At 47.4% G+C, this 16,303-nt stretch overlaps 2 protein-coding genes across 4 annotated transcripts in view; one reads left to right on the top strand and one right to left on the bottom strand.

The window, feature by feature from the left end:
- Positions 1-16,303, bottom strand: part of YIPF1 (Yip1 domain family member 1) — a 107,384-nt gene that overhangs the window by 60,160 nt on the left and 30,921 nt on the right. The gene's annotated exons all lie outside the window — the stretch shown is intronic.
- The window catches only part of DIO1 (iodothyronine deiodinase 1), an 18,628-nt gene continuing 4,029 nt past the window's right edge, over positions 1,705-16,303 (top strand). Inside the window, exons 1-2 of one of the 2 annotated variants that reach the window (XM_014588134.2) lie at positions 1,705-2,095; positions 12,540-12,683. In XM_014588134.2, coding sequence (XP_014443620.1) covers positions 1,759-2,095; positions 12,540-12,683 — 481 coding nt within the window. In that variant the 5' untranslated portion in view covers positions 1,705-1,758. The remainder of the gene's footprint in view (positions 2,096-12,539; positions 12,684-16,303) is intronic. The other variant, XM_006149368.3, reaches the window with a different exon arrangement.

The raw sequence follows: 16,303 nt of genomic DNA, 5'->3' as shown, positions 1-16,303 counted from the left end.
CATGGCAAACAGAGGCTCTGCGCACCTGAGGGTTGTTACTGCTTGAAGAGGCAGGCTCTGTACTTCATAGGTACAATACGTGGCGTTTGCGGCGAGGTGTTCAGAAATATTGTCTTTGGAGCTGTTCTGTTCCTTCCTAAATTCAGTTTATGTGGTAGAGGCTACTGACATCTTTTTGGAAGTGGCAGTCAGCTTTCATGTCACCCTTCCCTCTGTGACCTGACACTCAGGTGTTCAGGTATGTAAATGCCTCAGGATAGCGTTCCGTGTGCCAAAACCTTAGCTTTCGTTGGGCCACTTCCCCTCTCTGAGCTTCGGCTTCCTTGCATAAAAAAGCAAGTGGTTTTAATGTGTATTAAAATACTTTCCAACACTGAGTTTCTGTGACTTTTCTTTCAGTTTCTCCAACAAGCCATACTTGGCTTCTAGGCCTTGGGCCATGCGGATTTCTTCCGCCAGAATCACTGCTCCCACTTGGCCTGGCTAACTGTTTGCAGTCTTTCTGGTTTCAGCACAGACATGGCTTCTTCAGGGATGTTCTCCTGACCTCTCTACAAGAAGTAGCCGTGCCCTTTCTTCCAAGCCCCTAATCCCCATCACTGTAATTACCACCCAAAGTAGTCATTTTTGTTTGTCTCTTCGCTGAACTAGGCGTGCGCTATGACTTCCTTGAGACCAGATAGGGTGTTTTATTATTTTTTAAAATAAATCAATAAATTAATTGTTTTTTAAAGAATTATTTTGTTTAACTTTATTTATTTATTTACTTATTTAAATTTGACCAGAGAGGGACAGAGTGAGAGAGAGAGAGAAAGTGAGAAAGCAAGCTGCCAGGTCTAGGACTCGAATGGTGGTCAGTCATGTGGAAGTCCAGTGCCCGTAACCACCACGCCACCTGCCAGACCCTAATTAATTTTTTTAAGAGAGATTTTTGCTTACGCTTGCCAGAGACATACATACAACATACACAAGATCAGGAGCACTTGGGAGGGAGAAAGTAAGAAACCACCCCCGGGGGGAATAGCCATGTTGCAATCTCTTTTCTCCCATTCTCCTCTCGGAATTTTGGGCACGCTCGCACATGGCCCCAACATGAGTTTCAAGTCACTGAGTCAGGGCCCAAACCACGGTTGGCCATGTTGGGAATCCAGCGCCTCAACCATTACACCACCTGCTTTATTTATCACTTCACTCCCCGTGCTTATGGGAGTCGCAGACCCCAATTTCTCTGGGGACAGCTTCAGCTCTGTCTCTCCCACAGGAGGTTCCAGATCCATAGCCCTAGGGGGGGACTCTGCATCCAGAAATATTCAACCACCAGCTGGAAGCTGTGAGTGGACATCTTTCATTTGAAAAAGAACAATTTATATTATTGACAGCAGAATGAACATTAGAATCTATTATCTTGCAATAGATTTTTTAACAGAGTCCCTTTAAGTGTGACCTTTTAAAGTATTTGTTTTTAAAAATTAATCAGAGGGAGCATTTAAGACCCGGAATCTCCCAATTTAAGAATCTCTCAAAAGCTGAGGCAAAGAATTTGAGATGATAATGATTAGAACAGACCTTTGTGCACCTGGCATGGAATTTTCCATTTTATTGACAGGAAGGCAAACACCTTCTAGCTGGCACCTTCCTCTTGTCTGGGGTTGGCTGCTCCCACCCTGCACCTTTGTTCGGCTCCACCCAGTGTCTCCTGGCTGCCGACTCTCTGCCCATCGGCCTCAGAGTCAGTGCTGGCTGTGCCGAGGTGCCCAGATGGGGCTGCCCCGGGCAGGGCTATGGCTGAAGAGGCTCTGGGTTTTCTTGCAGTTGACTGTGCAGGTGGCTGTGGGCAAAGTGCTACTGACACTGTTTCCAGAGAGAGTCAAGCAGCACATCCTGGCCCTGGGTCAGAAGACGGGCATAGCCAGGAACCCCAACTTCGCTCACGACAACTGGATCCCAACCTTCTTCAGTACCCAGTATTTCTGGTTCGTCCTGAAGGTCTATTGGCAGCGACTGGAGGACACGACTGAGCCAGGGGGTCTGGCCCCAAACGGCCCGGTGGTCCACCTCTCAGGACAGAGGTGTGACATTTGGGACTTCATGCAAGGTCAGGAGTGCTTGAGGGGTACTTGAACTAGCGGTGGTAGCGGGTGGGGGAGTGGAAAGCCCTGAATTCTTCTTCTACTCCAGCTGATCCCTTGGAGACTTCCTGTGCTCTGCCTGCTTCCAGAAACGAGGGATTCTCCTGGGAGCTGATGGTCTGAGTGGCATCACTACCTTCTGAGGCGCTCAGATCACAGACCACCACCTCTGGCTTTAGAGCCCCTCGACGCTGCTCTGCTCTCATGCTGCAGTCTCCCCCGTCATTTGGACCAGAGCTTGGGGGTGCTCTTTGCCCACCTCTGCTGGGTTAGCTCCTGTTCATGCCTCAGCCTTTGGCTCAGTGATGCCAACCACACTCCCCCAGATGAGGCTGTCCCTCCTACATGCTTGGTTAATGCCCCAAGCTTTTCTTTATTTTCCCGTCACAGTGTGTACTCACGTGTGGGCATTTGATTAAGGGGTGCAAGTTGCAAACTCGGTGCATGTGGAGGCCGTTGCTTGACCATTTGCTGTGCTCCATGCCTGATGCTGGGATGTGGTAGCTGCTCAGCAAACACTTGTTTAAGATCTCCCCGCCCCAGTATCCAGGCAAACCAGTTCCATCTGTTTCAGTTCTTTTTTTTTTTAATTCAACTTCAGAGGCTTTTTTTTTTCTTTCCTTTATAATTATTTATTTATTTTAAATTTGACCAGAGAGAGAGGGAAAGTGAGAAAGCAAACCACAAGTTCTGGGACTCAAACCATGGTCAGCCATGTGGACGTCCAGCACCCTAGAGGGGTACTTGAACTAGCGGTGGTAGCGGGTGGGGGAGTGGAAAGCCCTGAATTCTTCTTCTACTCCAGCTGATCCCTTGGAGACTTCCTGTGCTCTGCCTGCTTCCAGAAACGAGGGATTCTCCTGGGAGCTGATGGTCTGAGTGGCATCACTACCTTCTGAGGCGCTCAGATCACAGACCACCACCTCTGGCTTTAGAGCCCCTCGACGCTGCTCTGCTCTCATGCTGCAGTCTCCCCCGTCATTTGGACCAGAGCTTGGGGGTGCTCTTTGCCCACCTCTGCTGGGTTAGCTCCTGTTCATGCCTCAGCCTTTGGCTCAGTGATGCCAACCACACTCCCCCAGATGAGGCTGTCCCTCCTACATGCTTGGTTAATGCCCCAAGCTTTTCTTTATTTTCCCGTCACAGTGTGTACTCACGTGTGGGCATTTGATTAAGGGGTGCAAGTTGCAAACTCGGTGCATGTGGAGGCCGTTGCTTGACCATTTGCTGTGCTCCATGCCTGATGCTGGGATGTGGTAGCTGCTCAGCAAACACTTGTTTAAGATCTCCCCGCCCCAGTATCCAGGCAAACCAGTTCCATCTGTTTCAGTTCTTTTTTTTTTTAATTCAACTTCAGAGGCTTTTTTTTTTCTTTCCTTTATAATTATTTATTTATTTTAAATTTGACCAGAGAGAGAGGGAAAGTGAGAAAGCAAACCACAAGTTCTGGGACTCAAACCATGGTCAGCCATGTGGACGTCCAGCACCCTAACCACCATGCCACCTGCTGGCCCCTCTGTTTCAGTTCTTAAAGACCTCTCTGGTCAGTTTCCTCTTTTTTTGTCCTCACGGTTTACCTTCCAGACAGTACTTCTTTCTCTCCCTAGTGCCTCTCTTCTAATCCAATTTATGAATGGCTGCCAGATTGCACGTCTCTAAATTCATCCCAGCTCAACCATCTTCAGGGGCTCCCCTCTGCGCTCAGATGAAGCCCAGGCTCGGCTGAGAATGCAAGGACCTCCCTGGTCAGGCTCTAGCTTTCCTCCCAATTTCACCTGAGCTTTCCCTCACACTCATTTTGTCCCAGTGAATGCTGGGCCGTGTCCATCCCTTGCGTTTTCCCCTTCTCTCTCCCTTTGCTGATATGGTTGACTGGCCTGGAGCCCCCTTATCCTCCACCACCAAGGGCCCATAGGCCCATTCAGAGTCTGGGTCTCATGCCTCCTCTTCCATGAAGCCCCATCAGATTACTATGGTTAGGCTTCTGTATTTGTGGCTGTATGCCTGCACCTGTCCTTGGACACTGCTTCTTCCTGTCCAGCACCCGGTTACTCAAGCACCAGGTTAATCTTATCTCCCTGCCCAGTGGGGAGGTCAGCAGAAGACTTGAGTCTGCCTTATCTCTGCATTCCTCTGGCATGCTCAGCCCAGGGACTAGACACAGCAGGTGGAGTAGAGAGGCCCCTGAGGTGGCTGGCCAATCTGGTGTTTTTCAAAGCCTGTTCTTTAGAACCCAAGGCCCATCGATAAGTAGGATGCCCTGGCCAAAGCCGTGTGCAGGTCACATGCACATGCACAGGGCGCGTCAGCATGGAGAAGGCTCTGAGAAGCCCTGGAGTTTAGAAGCAGACACGCGTTTGAAACCACAGTACTTGGCACTCAGTTTAACACAGCACCGGCTAATTTTCCTAACACATGCACCACTCTCCACCTGAGGAAATACCCATAATCACTGTGCTGGTTCCAACAAATTCCATTTGGGAAATGTTGACCTCATCCCATCCGCCTTGTTTTAAAAGGGAAATGGAGAGAACTAAGAGGCCAAGGTAACAGCCAGCCAGTGACCCAGTCCCACCCAGACTCAGGCAGCTTCCTCTTATTTTTTCAATGCACCTCAACAAAGCCTCCTTGAGCACCTCCTATGTACCAGGCCCTCAAATGCATGCCAGGGACTGAACTGGGCAAGAGCCTGCTCTGTGGCTCTATCAGTTTATGTTCTCAGAAAACAGACAACTAATAAGCAAGTCCTTGCAGTCCCAGGGGATGGGGAAGCTAGAAGAAGTCTGACATTTGCCTGCGGGATTCAAGGTTTCCTGGAGACTTTGGAACTAGGCCTTGAAAAATGAGTAGCTTGAGAAGGAAAAAGGGGAGAGTGTTCAAGTGGAGGGAAGAGCAAGGGTTTGTTTTTTTCTTCCTTTCTTTTTTCTTTCTCTCTCTCTTCCTTTTTCATTCATGATTTTTAAACCACTGTGCACAAATGACCTCAATTTATTCAACAAGCATTCCCTAAACAACCACTGATACTAAAAATGACGAGAATAACAACTAACTTTTGCCACATGTCTGTTACGTGTCAAGCTCTGTAATAGAACCAGCCACTTGGCTAAATGTTAATCATCTCAAGATCGATTCCTTGAAAGCCAACTTGCCTCATCACCAGTTCGCAGAATTTACTTGCATGGTTTAACTGTCCTCTCTGAGGGCCAGAGTACATTCTAAAGGCCGTTCAGTTTTTCTCTATTCCCTGCTGCTGCAGCTGAGACTAACGAATGGGGAGAGAAGACCGAAATGCAAAAGAAAACTGTTGAAGGACCAGCAGATGGAATAATGGTTATTTTGCTAGACTCCCACGTAGTTGACTATAGTTCAAGTCCTGGACCTGGCGGCTTAAAACTCAATGCCGGGGCATGGTGGCGCCCACCCTCTGGCAAAAACCTATGGAGGCTGGAGGATTGCGGCATCGAGTCCATCTCACTCTCTCTCTCTGTCTCTCGGGGACAGCAGGTGGCATGGTGGTTAAGGCACTGGACGTTCCCACATGGCTGACCATGGTTCAAGTCCTGGACCTGGTGGCTTGCTTTCTCACTTTCCCTCTCTCTGTGTCTCTCTTTGGTCAAATTAAAATAAATGAATGAATAAATATAAATAAATAAATATTAAAAACAAACAAACAAAAAACTCAATGCCAGCACGTGTGCCCAAAATCCCTAGAGGAGAATGGAGAAGAGATTGCCGTGGGGCCATCTCTCCTGGGGGTGATTTCTAGTTTTCTGTCTCTTTGTCTCTGTCTCTCAGGTGAGTACAAGCACCCTATAGTAAAAATCTCTCTAACAAAAAAGAAAATAGAGTTGGCTTTCAGCATGTGGACTTAGAGTCCTCTGAAATAATAGGTCCTGGTAAGACAAACAGAAACTTCTGGCCTCTGCCCTGGAAGCCCTCATAACCCAGAGCAGCAGACAGTGTAATAATAGAGGGAAACGGGGTTCCAAGGGAAGGAGACTCTCACAGGGTAGGGTAAGGAGGTGGCCAAGGGAAGGCTTCCTGGAAGAGGGGATGGTGAGCTGCTTGTCTAGGGACAATGAAGCCTTGAAGTGTGTGAGGGAGGGGAGATAGAGAGCAGAGGCAGCAGCCATCTGAGACTTGGAGAGGCAGCATTCAGTTTGGCAGACATAGGATGCCGGAGACAAAACGGGGTGAAAGATGAGGCTGAAGAAGTTGTCAGGGACCAGAACCCATGTGGGGGGCCATGTGTGTCTTACCTACAGGTAGACTTTATCCTAAGGGTATTGCTAAGTTCCGAAAGGGTTTTCAAGTGGGGAGTTAACCTGACTGGTTCCGCTTATTAAAAAGATCACCTGTCACTGCTTTGAAAACCCACCAGATTACTAAAAATCTCAATTGTATGCTTTGGGTATAAACCGTGAATTCATTTTACAGCCACACACTTGGAAGATTCTTTACAGATAATCTAAAGCAACCTCTTTGTTTTTCAGATGCACAGGCCCAGAGAGGTAAAGACTTGGTGGAAGTCAACACAGCAGGTTCTCAGTACAGCCCGAATTCAAACCTGTGCCTTCTGACCTAGCTAGTGTGCTTTTTATTATCGGATAAGACAATGAGGGCTTGGAGGAATTCTCGGTCACCTCCCACCCTCTGTATGTCCATGTCCACGCGTACATACAATATACACAAGCTCTTAGACGTGCGCTACACACACACACACATACAGCAAAGTACCAACATGCTAGTTAGCAAAAAAGCAAGTGTCAGATTTACTTTCTGGGTACCTGAAACTCGCTTTATCTCAGTCCGGTTTAAAATCTTCTAGTATCTCTCTAAGTGCACTTACAAAGTGTTTTCTAGTAACTGCAGATGGAATTTCCTTGCAGAGGGAGCCTGGTGCTGGGGTAGCTCACTAGCGTGGGAGTCATGAGAACTGAGTTCAAGTCCAGCTCTATTACAGAACTGCTTTCTCTTTCATCAAAGGAGTTGCACTTGACAGTCTTGCCCGGGATTCTAGAATTTCTCTGCACTGCGTCCTGTGGACACGGGCAGGATGCCAACCCTCAGCACAGCCACCCCTTGCACCCACCCTTCCTCTTTCTACTACCAGGAAAGCAGAGAACTGAGTTTAAACTTTGTCCTCAGGACTGATCACTGTATCCAGCCACACTATAAATAATTAAACAAATGTTCTTGCCTCTTCCGGGGTCCTAATCAATGCATGTTGATTTTATTTTCCAATTAAAAACAAAATTTCAGACAGCTAATATTTATAGTGGGTCCTGACTTTACCTCTTTGGGGTTCTTATCTGAAGAGTGACTGGGGTCACTGGAGATCAATGACAGGCCACTTGACCATGACTGCCTTGGAGCCTCCCCTGCTGAGACCTGGGCCTCCCTGTCACATGGGCAAAGAACCATCATGCAATCAACCAGCAGGAACTGAGGTCCACTCAATGCCTCCTAGGGCCTCATCTGACTTATCTGCATGCCAAAGACAGGAGAGCTTTGTGCCTCCAGACAAACCGGCCTGTTTCTCCTCCTATACTGAGAAATGAGGACTACGTAACTAACTGTGTTTCTCCTTTTATGTGGCCAACAAGAAACTGAGAGTCAAGTATATCGGTCAGTTTAAACACAGACAGAGGACCCTTTCTTAGGGTCTATTTATTTGTGTACGAGTTTTCCTCCTATTCCATGCCTCTCAGAGAGGCTTTTTTTTTTTTTTTTCTTTTGCCAGAGAGCACAGACATGTGCCAAAGTCAGAGAGGAAACAGAAAACAAGCGCCACAGGGCATGGTCACACCACAATCCTTTCCCCTCTGTTTCACCTCCCCTTTGGGATTTTTGGCACACATGCATATGTACCCAGAATGTCCCTCAAGCCACCAAGTCCAAGACTCAAACCATGTGGTCAGCCATGTGGGATCCAGTTCCATTAACCACCAGGCCACAGGCTAGCCCTTTTTCTTTTCTTTTCTTTTCTTTTCTTTTCTTTTCTTTTCTTTTCTTTTCTTTTCTTTTCTTTTCTTTTCTTTTCTTTTCTTTCTCTTTTGTTCTTTAGTTTCTATTTAACGTTTTATTATATATGTAAGCTGCTTCAAATCCTTCATACAAGTAAGAGGATGTATAACTAACCAAATCAACCACAGCAAATTAAGATGCCCACTGCTCCCCATCTCTCAGCAGGCCCTGACAATTCCCCTTCTCCTCCCTTTTACTTTTTGAGAGGTTTTTGCTATAGGGTGTGTGTGCTTGCCAGACAGACAGAGACAGAGAGACAGAAATCACCCCTCAGGGGGGATGACCACGCTACAATCCCTTCTCCTCCTTTATCCTCTTGGGATCTTGGGCATACACGTACACATGCCCGGTGTGAGTTTAAGTCACTGGGTCTGGGACTCGAACCGCAGTCGAATACATGGGAGTCCAGTGACATAGCCATTACGCTAACTGCTGTTCCCGCCCTTCTCCCCTTCTCTACACACACTTACCCAGGCTCCTCTTATTTATCATGTGACCTTTTCCAATGTCCCTTAGTTAGGCATTGGAAGACTTAGGGAACCACGAGCAACTACTTCTCCCCCACTTCTCCTCTTACTCTCAGCCCTTTCTCCATCAAGCAGTCAGGATGATCTTCAAGTAAAAGTGTGATCATTAGGCAGCCCTGCTATAGCAGTCAGAGTTCTGTTTTGCAAGCAACAGAAATGCACTGGTTTTCTTAGTCTCTCTCTCTCTCACACACACACAAACACACACACCCCTAGAGGAATGTACTGGAAAGATGTTGGCAGCTTCCCCAGATTCAACAGCAACTATAGGTCTAGGCCTAAGTTGACTGTTTTTTGGCATCAACAAACAGGCCTGGATCTTACCGTGGTTGGTGTGGTAACCCATCACTATCCCTGATGGGGGGCGGGGGTGGGCACTACCACTTGGCTGGAAATGAAATCTACATCTCAATGACTCCAGGATGAAAGATCTGTGTGGACGGATCTACCAGTCTAGCCAGGATCACTGCCTATGCCCTAGTTGCTGAGGGCATAGAGTGGACCTGGCCTCTCTGTTGTCCATAAAGAAAGCCTGGGCCTATCTCCCATCAAGGAAATTCCAAGTAAGAAGGGCAGGAGCTGGGTAACCCAAATTTTAAGATATATCTACCATCTTTGCTTTTTTTTTTTTTTTTTTTTTTTGAGAGGTTTTTGCTATAGGGTGTGTACGCTCGCCAGAAAGACAGACAGAGGGATGAGAGACAGAAAGTGAGAAATTGCCCCCAGGGGAGATGGCCACACCGCAATCCATTCTCCTCTCAGGATCTTGGACACACATGCACCTGGCGTGAGTTTAAGCCACTGGATCTGGGACTCGAACTGTGGTCAGCTACATGGAAGTCCAGAGATAAAGCCATTACGCCAATGCTGGTTCCTATCGCCTTCACTTTTTATCTCCATGATTTCCATTGTACTTTGAATAAAATCTAGATTCTTTCTTTCTTTCTTTGTTTTTCTCTTTCTTTCTTTGTTTTAGGTTTTTGTTTTAGAGCACATATGCTCACAGAAGAGAGACAGAGAGAGGGAAAGTGAGAAATCACTTCGGGGGGGAGGGGATGGCAATCTCTTCTCCTCCATTCTTCTCTTGGGATTTTGGACACACATGTGCCCGGCCACCAGGTCCAGGACTCAAACCATGGAGTTGGACATGTGGGATCCAGCACCTTAACCTCCATTCTACCTGCTTGCCAGAAAAATCCAGATCTTTACCAAGGCCCAAGAGAGCCAGCCTGCTCTGGTGCACACGGAACTCTAATGCTCCCCTGCCTGGTTCCGGCCAGTAGGCTTGCTAGCCCTTGAATACACCAAGCTCCGTCCCTCCTCAGAGCCTCTGTACATCTAGTCCCTTTGCCTGAAATGCCCTTCTCCCTTTGCCCGTGGCTGGTTTTTTTCTATCCCTCATTGCTCAGGTTAAAAGGCAGCTCCTCAGAGACCTTATTTGACCCATCTGTGTAAAGTAGGTCACTCCTGTATAGTCTCTTTCATAACACATATTCCAATTTGACATTACTTCCTTAATACGTTTCCTTGTAATTTTTTTTCCCCCATCTGTTCATTAAACTGGGCTCCGACTACATGTAGGCAGAGACCTGCTGGTCTCCTCTGCTGAATCCTCCATGTGTGGTAGGGAGCCTTGCACGTTATAGTGCTGAATCAAACCTCATAGACAGATTGAGAGTGGGCTCTTTGTTGGGGATGCAAGCATGAATGAGAACAGGCCCTCCCCTCAAGAAGCAAGGAATAGTCTGGGGACGTGGACTCTTAAAACAGGTATGTCACAGTATAGAACCAGTGTGCTCCAACAGTCGTAGAATAAGGGCTCAGCGATGTCAGCTCTGGTCATAAGAAACCGCAGCATGCTGGCAGCTTCAGTCTCCCCTGTCCAGGCTGGAAAAGTCACAGAAGGCTCCCACCCAGGGCTGACCTCATGGGTATAAGACCAGCGGATCATACAGTGTCCCACACTCAGAAGGGCCTTTTGCTTGGAGTTCAATGCTCTAAGGTAGCTGTCCCAAGAGTCTTAGTAACTTTATCTTCAAATCTGCACTTCTTAAGTGAAGTCTCAGTGAACCACAGAGCATGCGCTGAGGACTTGGGGCCTTGGCTTCTGCCTTCTGCTCCACTGGGACACGTTCCAAGGCACACTCTTCCACCTCCAGGTGCTTTTCCCTGCTCCCTCCTCATGACTGCTGCCACCTTCTGGTCCCAGAGAGGGCCTGGACACAGGCTTGGGAATATATAGGCCTGCCTTATAAATTGCATGAGAGGGCCTCTTTGTATCTTATATTTACTACCAAGCAGCAACTGCAGGTGGTCCACTGAGGACACCTAACAAAAGCCTCTCTTTTTAGAGAGGTATAGACCAGCTTTAGACCCTGATAAGCCAGACTCTCTAGACTTCAGACCCCTACTGTGCTCAGGCAATAAAAGTAAGAGAACACAGGAGTAAAACGGTGCTTATAGCTAGTGTGGTAGTTAAGGTGCTGGACTTCCACATGGCTAACTGTGGTTCAAATCCTGGCAGCTTGCTTTCTCACTTTCCCATTCTCTCTCCCTGTCTCCTTCTGGTCAAATTAAAAAATAATAATCAAAAAAAAGGGAAGAGGACCAGCAGGTGGCATGGTGGTTAAGGACACTGGACTTCCACATGGCTAACTGTGGTTCAAATCCTGGCAGCTTGCTTTCTCACTTTCCCATTCTCTCTCCCTGTCTCCTTCTGGTCAAATTAAAAATAAGTAAGTAAATAAATAAATAAAGTTAAATAAAATAATTCTAGGGAAAAAAAACGGGACCAGCAGATGTTTTTATGATGTTGCTGGACTCCCATGTAGTTGACTATCGTTCAAGTCCTGGACCCAATGGCTTAAAACTCACGCTGGATGCATGTGCAAAATCCCAAGAGATTGGAAGAAAAGGGATTGTGGCGTAGCCGTGGCCATCTCCTCTGGAGGAGTGATTTCTCACTTTCTGTCTCTCTGTCTCTCCAGCAAGTGCATGTGCCCCGTAGCAAAACTCTCTCTAAAATAATAATAATAATGGGGCCAGCTTGTGGCATGGTGGTGAAGGTGCTTAAGTCCCATATGGCAGACCATGGTTTGAGTCCTGGACCTGGCAGCTTGCTTTCTCACGTTCCCTCTCTCTACCTCTCTCTCTCTAGTGAATTAAATAATAATAATAAATAAATAAAATTAATACTTTTAAAACCAATTAAGGGAACCAGCAGTTAGCATAATGGCTATGTCGCTGGACTCCCATGTAGTCGACCGCAGTTGGCGTCCCGGACCCGGTGGCTTAAAACTCATGCTGGGCGCGTGTGAATGTGTGCCCAAGATCCCGAGAGGAGAATGGAGGAGAAGGGATTGCGGCGTGACCATCCCCCCGGGGGGTGATTTCTCGCTTTTTATCTCTATGTCTCTCTCTGTCTGGCAAGCGCACGCGCCCTATAGCGAAAACCTCTCCAAAATAATAATAATAATAATTAATAAAATTAAATTTTTAAAAATGGTGTTTATGGGGACCAGCAGTTGGCGTAACGACTGTGTCGCTGGACTCCCATGTAGTTGACTGCGGTTCGAGTCCCAGACCTGGTGGCTTAAATTTACGCCGGGTGCATTTGCGCGTCTGTCCAAGATCCCATGAGGAGAACAGAGAAGGGATTGCAGCATGGCCATTCCCCTGGGGAGTGACTTCTCACTTTCTGTCTGTTTCTGTCTTTCTGGCAAGCGTACGCGCCCTACAGCAAAAACCTCTCAACAAAACAAAACAAAACAAAATAAGACAAAACAAAACAAAACCAAAAAACGGTGCTTATGAAAGAAGCCATAAGTAGATTCTTGGTGTGATTTCTCTGTTTTAGGTGACCGACCACTGGTGCTGAATTTTGGAAGTTGCACCTGACCTTCATTTCTTTTTAAATTCGACCAATTCAAGAGACTTATCGAAGACTTTAGTTCTATAGCAGATTTTCTCATCATTTACATTGAGGAAGCACATGCATCAGGTAAAGAAAGATTTTACCTCTACCTCACCCCACCCTCTCTTCTCTCTTTTTCTTCAAATCTGTACCTCGAGGTTGGGAGTTAGAGAGGAGGAGGAGGAAGAGAGAGTGAAAGAGCTGCTGTAAAATGAGTACCTACCATCCCTCAGCCTCTGTGCTGGGTTTATCCACCCCTCCCCAGCCTGACCTTCAACCAGGGCCTACCGAGAGAAGAAAGCCGTAACACTGGCCTAGCTAGGAGAGAACACTAACATTTTGGCTGAATAAACAGGAAAATCAAGGGACAGAAACTGTTTGGGCACAGGTACAAGGCTTTTAGATTTAAAGTGTCACAAGAGAAATGCTTTCTGTAGAGCCGTGTGTAAGATACAGCCACGTTGGCCCAGCACTGCTTCTCCCAATGTGGTCCCCAGATCTCTGCTGTGAGACCCAACTGGATCATTTGTTGAAAATGCATATTCCAGGGCCCCACTCCAAGATGCGTATTGCATCTTGATTTTTGTACACCAAAGTTTTAAGAACTGCTTTCAATTCAATACTGTATTCATTTAACCGACAACTTCTGTGTGCATGAAGAGTTTTTTATTTTTTATTTTTTGGTGATTTGTCAGAGGGTGCATGTGCTCGCCAGAGACAGACAGAGAGAGGGAAAATGAGAAAGAGCCACACACACACACACACACACACACACACACACACAATAGAGGATGGTTACGCCCAATCCCTTCTCCATTCCTCCTTTTGGGATTTTGGCATGCATGCACATGCATTTGACATGGTTTTCAAGCCACAGGGACTGGGCCTCAGGCGGTATAGACAGGTATGTGGATTTGGCCACGTTAACCACCACACCACCAGCTAGCCCCCTCATTGTCTTAATGGCAGCAATTTAAAATATTATCACAGGATGTGAGGCACATGGAAGTTTATTATATTATTTTATTTATGTTTTTGAGAATTTATGTAATTTTTAAAAAATAGCCTAGGTAACAGGAGAGCGAATGTAAGCATCAAGTGTCTTTTTGTGAAACACTCTTTTTTAAAAAGTATTGTTTATTTAATTTTATGTATTAATGATTATTATTATTATTTAAAATCTGCTATAGGACATGTGTGCTCACCAGAGAGAGAGAAAGAGAGAAAGCGAGAAGGCAAGTCACCGGGTCCAGGATTTAAACTGTGGTTGGCCTTGTGGGAGTCCAACGCCTTAACCACCATGCCACCTGCTAGACCCCAAGTACTCTTGTGAGAGCAGCAGCCATTAGTTAAGAACGAACTTGAGCAGGGGGACAGGTTTGTGGTCTCCATGGCTAAGAGGAGATGATATCTTGATGTTATCCCAAATCTGATTTCATCGTAGCCAGAGCTGATTTAACTGTCCTAGGGCAGTGCTTTTTGTTTGTTTGTTTGTGTAAGTGGAAGCTTAAAGATTCGATTTCATGGAAGTGAAGGGGAATCAGTGGACACCAGAGCTGGGGAGAGAAGACGGGTGGGAGAAGGTATGGAGAACTTGGCTAACTGATACAAGCGTGCAAGTAGATAAACCGTGAGTTCTAGAATACCAGGGCACTTCCAGACTTTAATGTGTGCTCAAATCGGTGATCTTATCAAACTGCAAATTCTGGCTCCGGAGGGCTGAGATGGGATCCAGGTGAGGCTTAGGCTGCTGGGCAGGGGACCACACTTTGCCTAGCAAGGTCCCAGAGGATCCAGCTTTAATCTCTAAATGAATGAATTGCAAACTGTGACAAGAGGGGTTGGACTGTCACAGCAATTGCATCCTGGCCCCGATACCTGTCTCCTAACTCAGTTTTTTTTCTGGAATCAGACCAGACAGATTTAACCCTTTCCAGAACCCAGAGCTGTCCATCTCAAGCCCATGTCCTGCCACGGACTAGTTCCTCCCTGTGTGATTAGCCGATCCCAGTGCGAAGTGTCCTTCCTCCTCCCCATCTCCTTCAAGCAGACAGACGTGGGTATGGCCCGAATCGTAGAAGTAAAATTCACAGGGCAGTGTCCGACAAGCTTAGGCAGTCTGAGGTCTGTGGCCAAATCAGTTGGCTTCCTTTTCCCCACATTTGTCAAGTAAAATATGGGGAGGCACAAAGGATAGTGAGATCACAGATTTGGGGTTTTCAGACTGGGTGTGAGTCCTAGCTCCATCGTGTGCTGGGCCACGTGACCTTGGTCAGCTTTGCTTCCATGCCTGTTTGTGTCAGTGTGAGTGTGTGTGTGTGTGTGCATATGCTATTTTAGACAGGGTCTTGTGTCATGATCCCCGGCACCCTCCAGAGCGGCCGAGACAATAGGCATGCAGCACTGCAGCTAGATTCTTAGGGTGGGCCAGGAAGCAAATCAGGCCGCCCACATGGCCTCAGCCTGCCAAGTAGCAGGACCCAGAGCACATGACTATGGGTGGGCTCTTGTCTGTTTCTACGCAACTAAAGTGTGATGACACCTACCTTGCAGAATCAATCACTGAGCAATATTTAGTGACCACCTGCTATGTGCTGGGCTCTATGCTGGGCCTAGGGATACAGAGATGACAGATACACATAGTTCCTGCCTCTAAGGAACTCACGGTTAAAACTGGGGAGGTAGATCCCTGCTCTTCCTGGGCCTCCAGATTCTCAGCTGCAAAATGAGGATGAGAATCTCTCGTTGGCCTCTCCTGGGAGGGCTGCTATGAAGCTCCAATAAGCTGATAGGTGGACAAGGTACACATTAGCTGGTGTTATTGTCACCAACAGGTCTGATAACAAGTAGGAATGCTTTCCTCTGCGGCCAGGCATGTGTATGCTGTGCATTCAGAGTTGGTCTCACTTGGAGCAAGGGTAGTGAGCGGGAAGGCCGGGAGGCACTGAAGAGGAGGAGCCTACTACACTGGTGGACATCACCCACAGAGGCAACTCTTACTGTAAACACAGGCCACATGGCCTCCCAAGGAACCTGTGGCCACATTTTCTGGATTCCAGGTTCCTCAAAAATGGGGCAAGGAGAAGGGCAAGGCCACCAGCAATTTATGGTTGTTTTTTCCATTCGTGGGGCCATGGTTGAGTCTCTATCGAACAGGCAGGACAATGGGTTGGAAGGCGGATTAAGAGGCAGGAACGCTGCTTAGGAGGGCATGAGAACAAGGGTCACTGCCAGACTAGCAGTTGTCGTCGGCTACAAGTTCACCCTGAGTGGCTTGTCGTGAGGCTGCCAGTAGAGCTGACGTAACATCACCTGCAGCAGCAGAGGTCGTAGTATCCAAACTGAGGAAAGAGAAGGCCTCGCTCTGCTCACGTGGCAGGCGGAGGCAGCGATGGTGATGACGGGCAGAATGAGAGGCCGCTTGGGGGTGGGTGGTTCAGAGAACTCAAGTATTTCACTCATCTGGTTGGAGCAAAGAACTGGAGGACTGGAAGGATGGGCAGGGGCCCGGTCACCTAGGGCCTGTGGACCACACTGAAGAGCCTGAGGTTTATCTTGAGGGCTGCAGAGAGCCATGGAAAGATCTAACAGGAAAGTGACGTGGAGATTTGCATTTTTTTTTTTTTTTGAGAGGCTTTCGCTATAGGGCACGTGTGCTTGCCAGACAGACAGAGACAGAAAGCGAGAAATCATCCCCCAGGGGGGAT

Source organism: Tupaia chinensis, unplaced genomic scaffold (assembly GCF_000334495.1).
Source record: "Tupaia chinensis unplaced genomic scaffold, TupChi_1.0 Scaffold000259_1, whole genome shotgun sequence".
NCBI classification, from domain to species: domain Eukaryota; kingdom Metazoa; phylum Chordata; class Mammalia; order Scandentia; family Tupaiidae; genus Tupaia; species Tupaia belangeri.
Note: the sequence above shows the minus strand (reverse complement) of the source record. Positions and strands in the feature narration are given on the sequence as shown.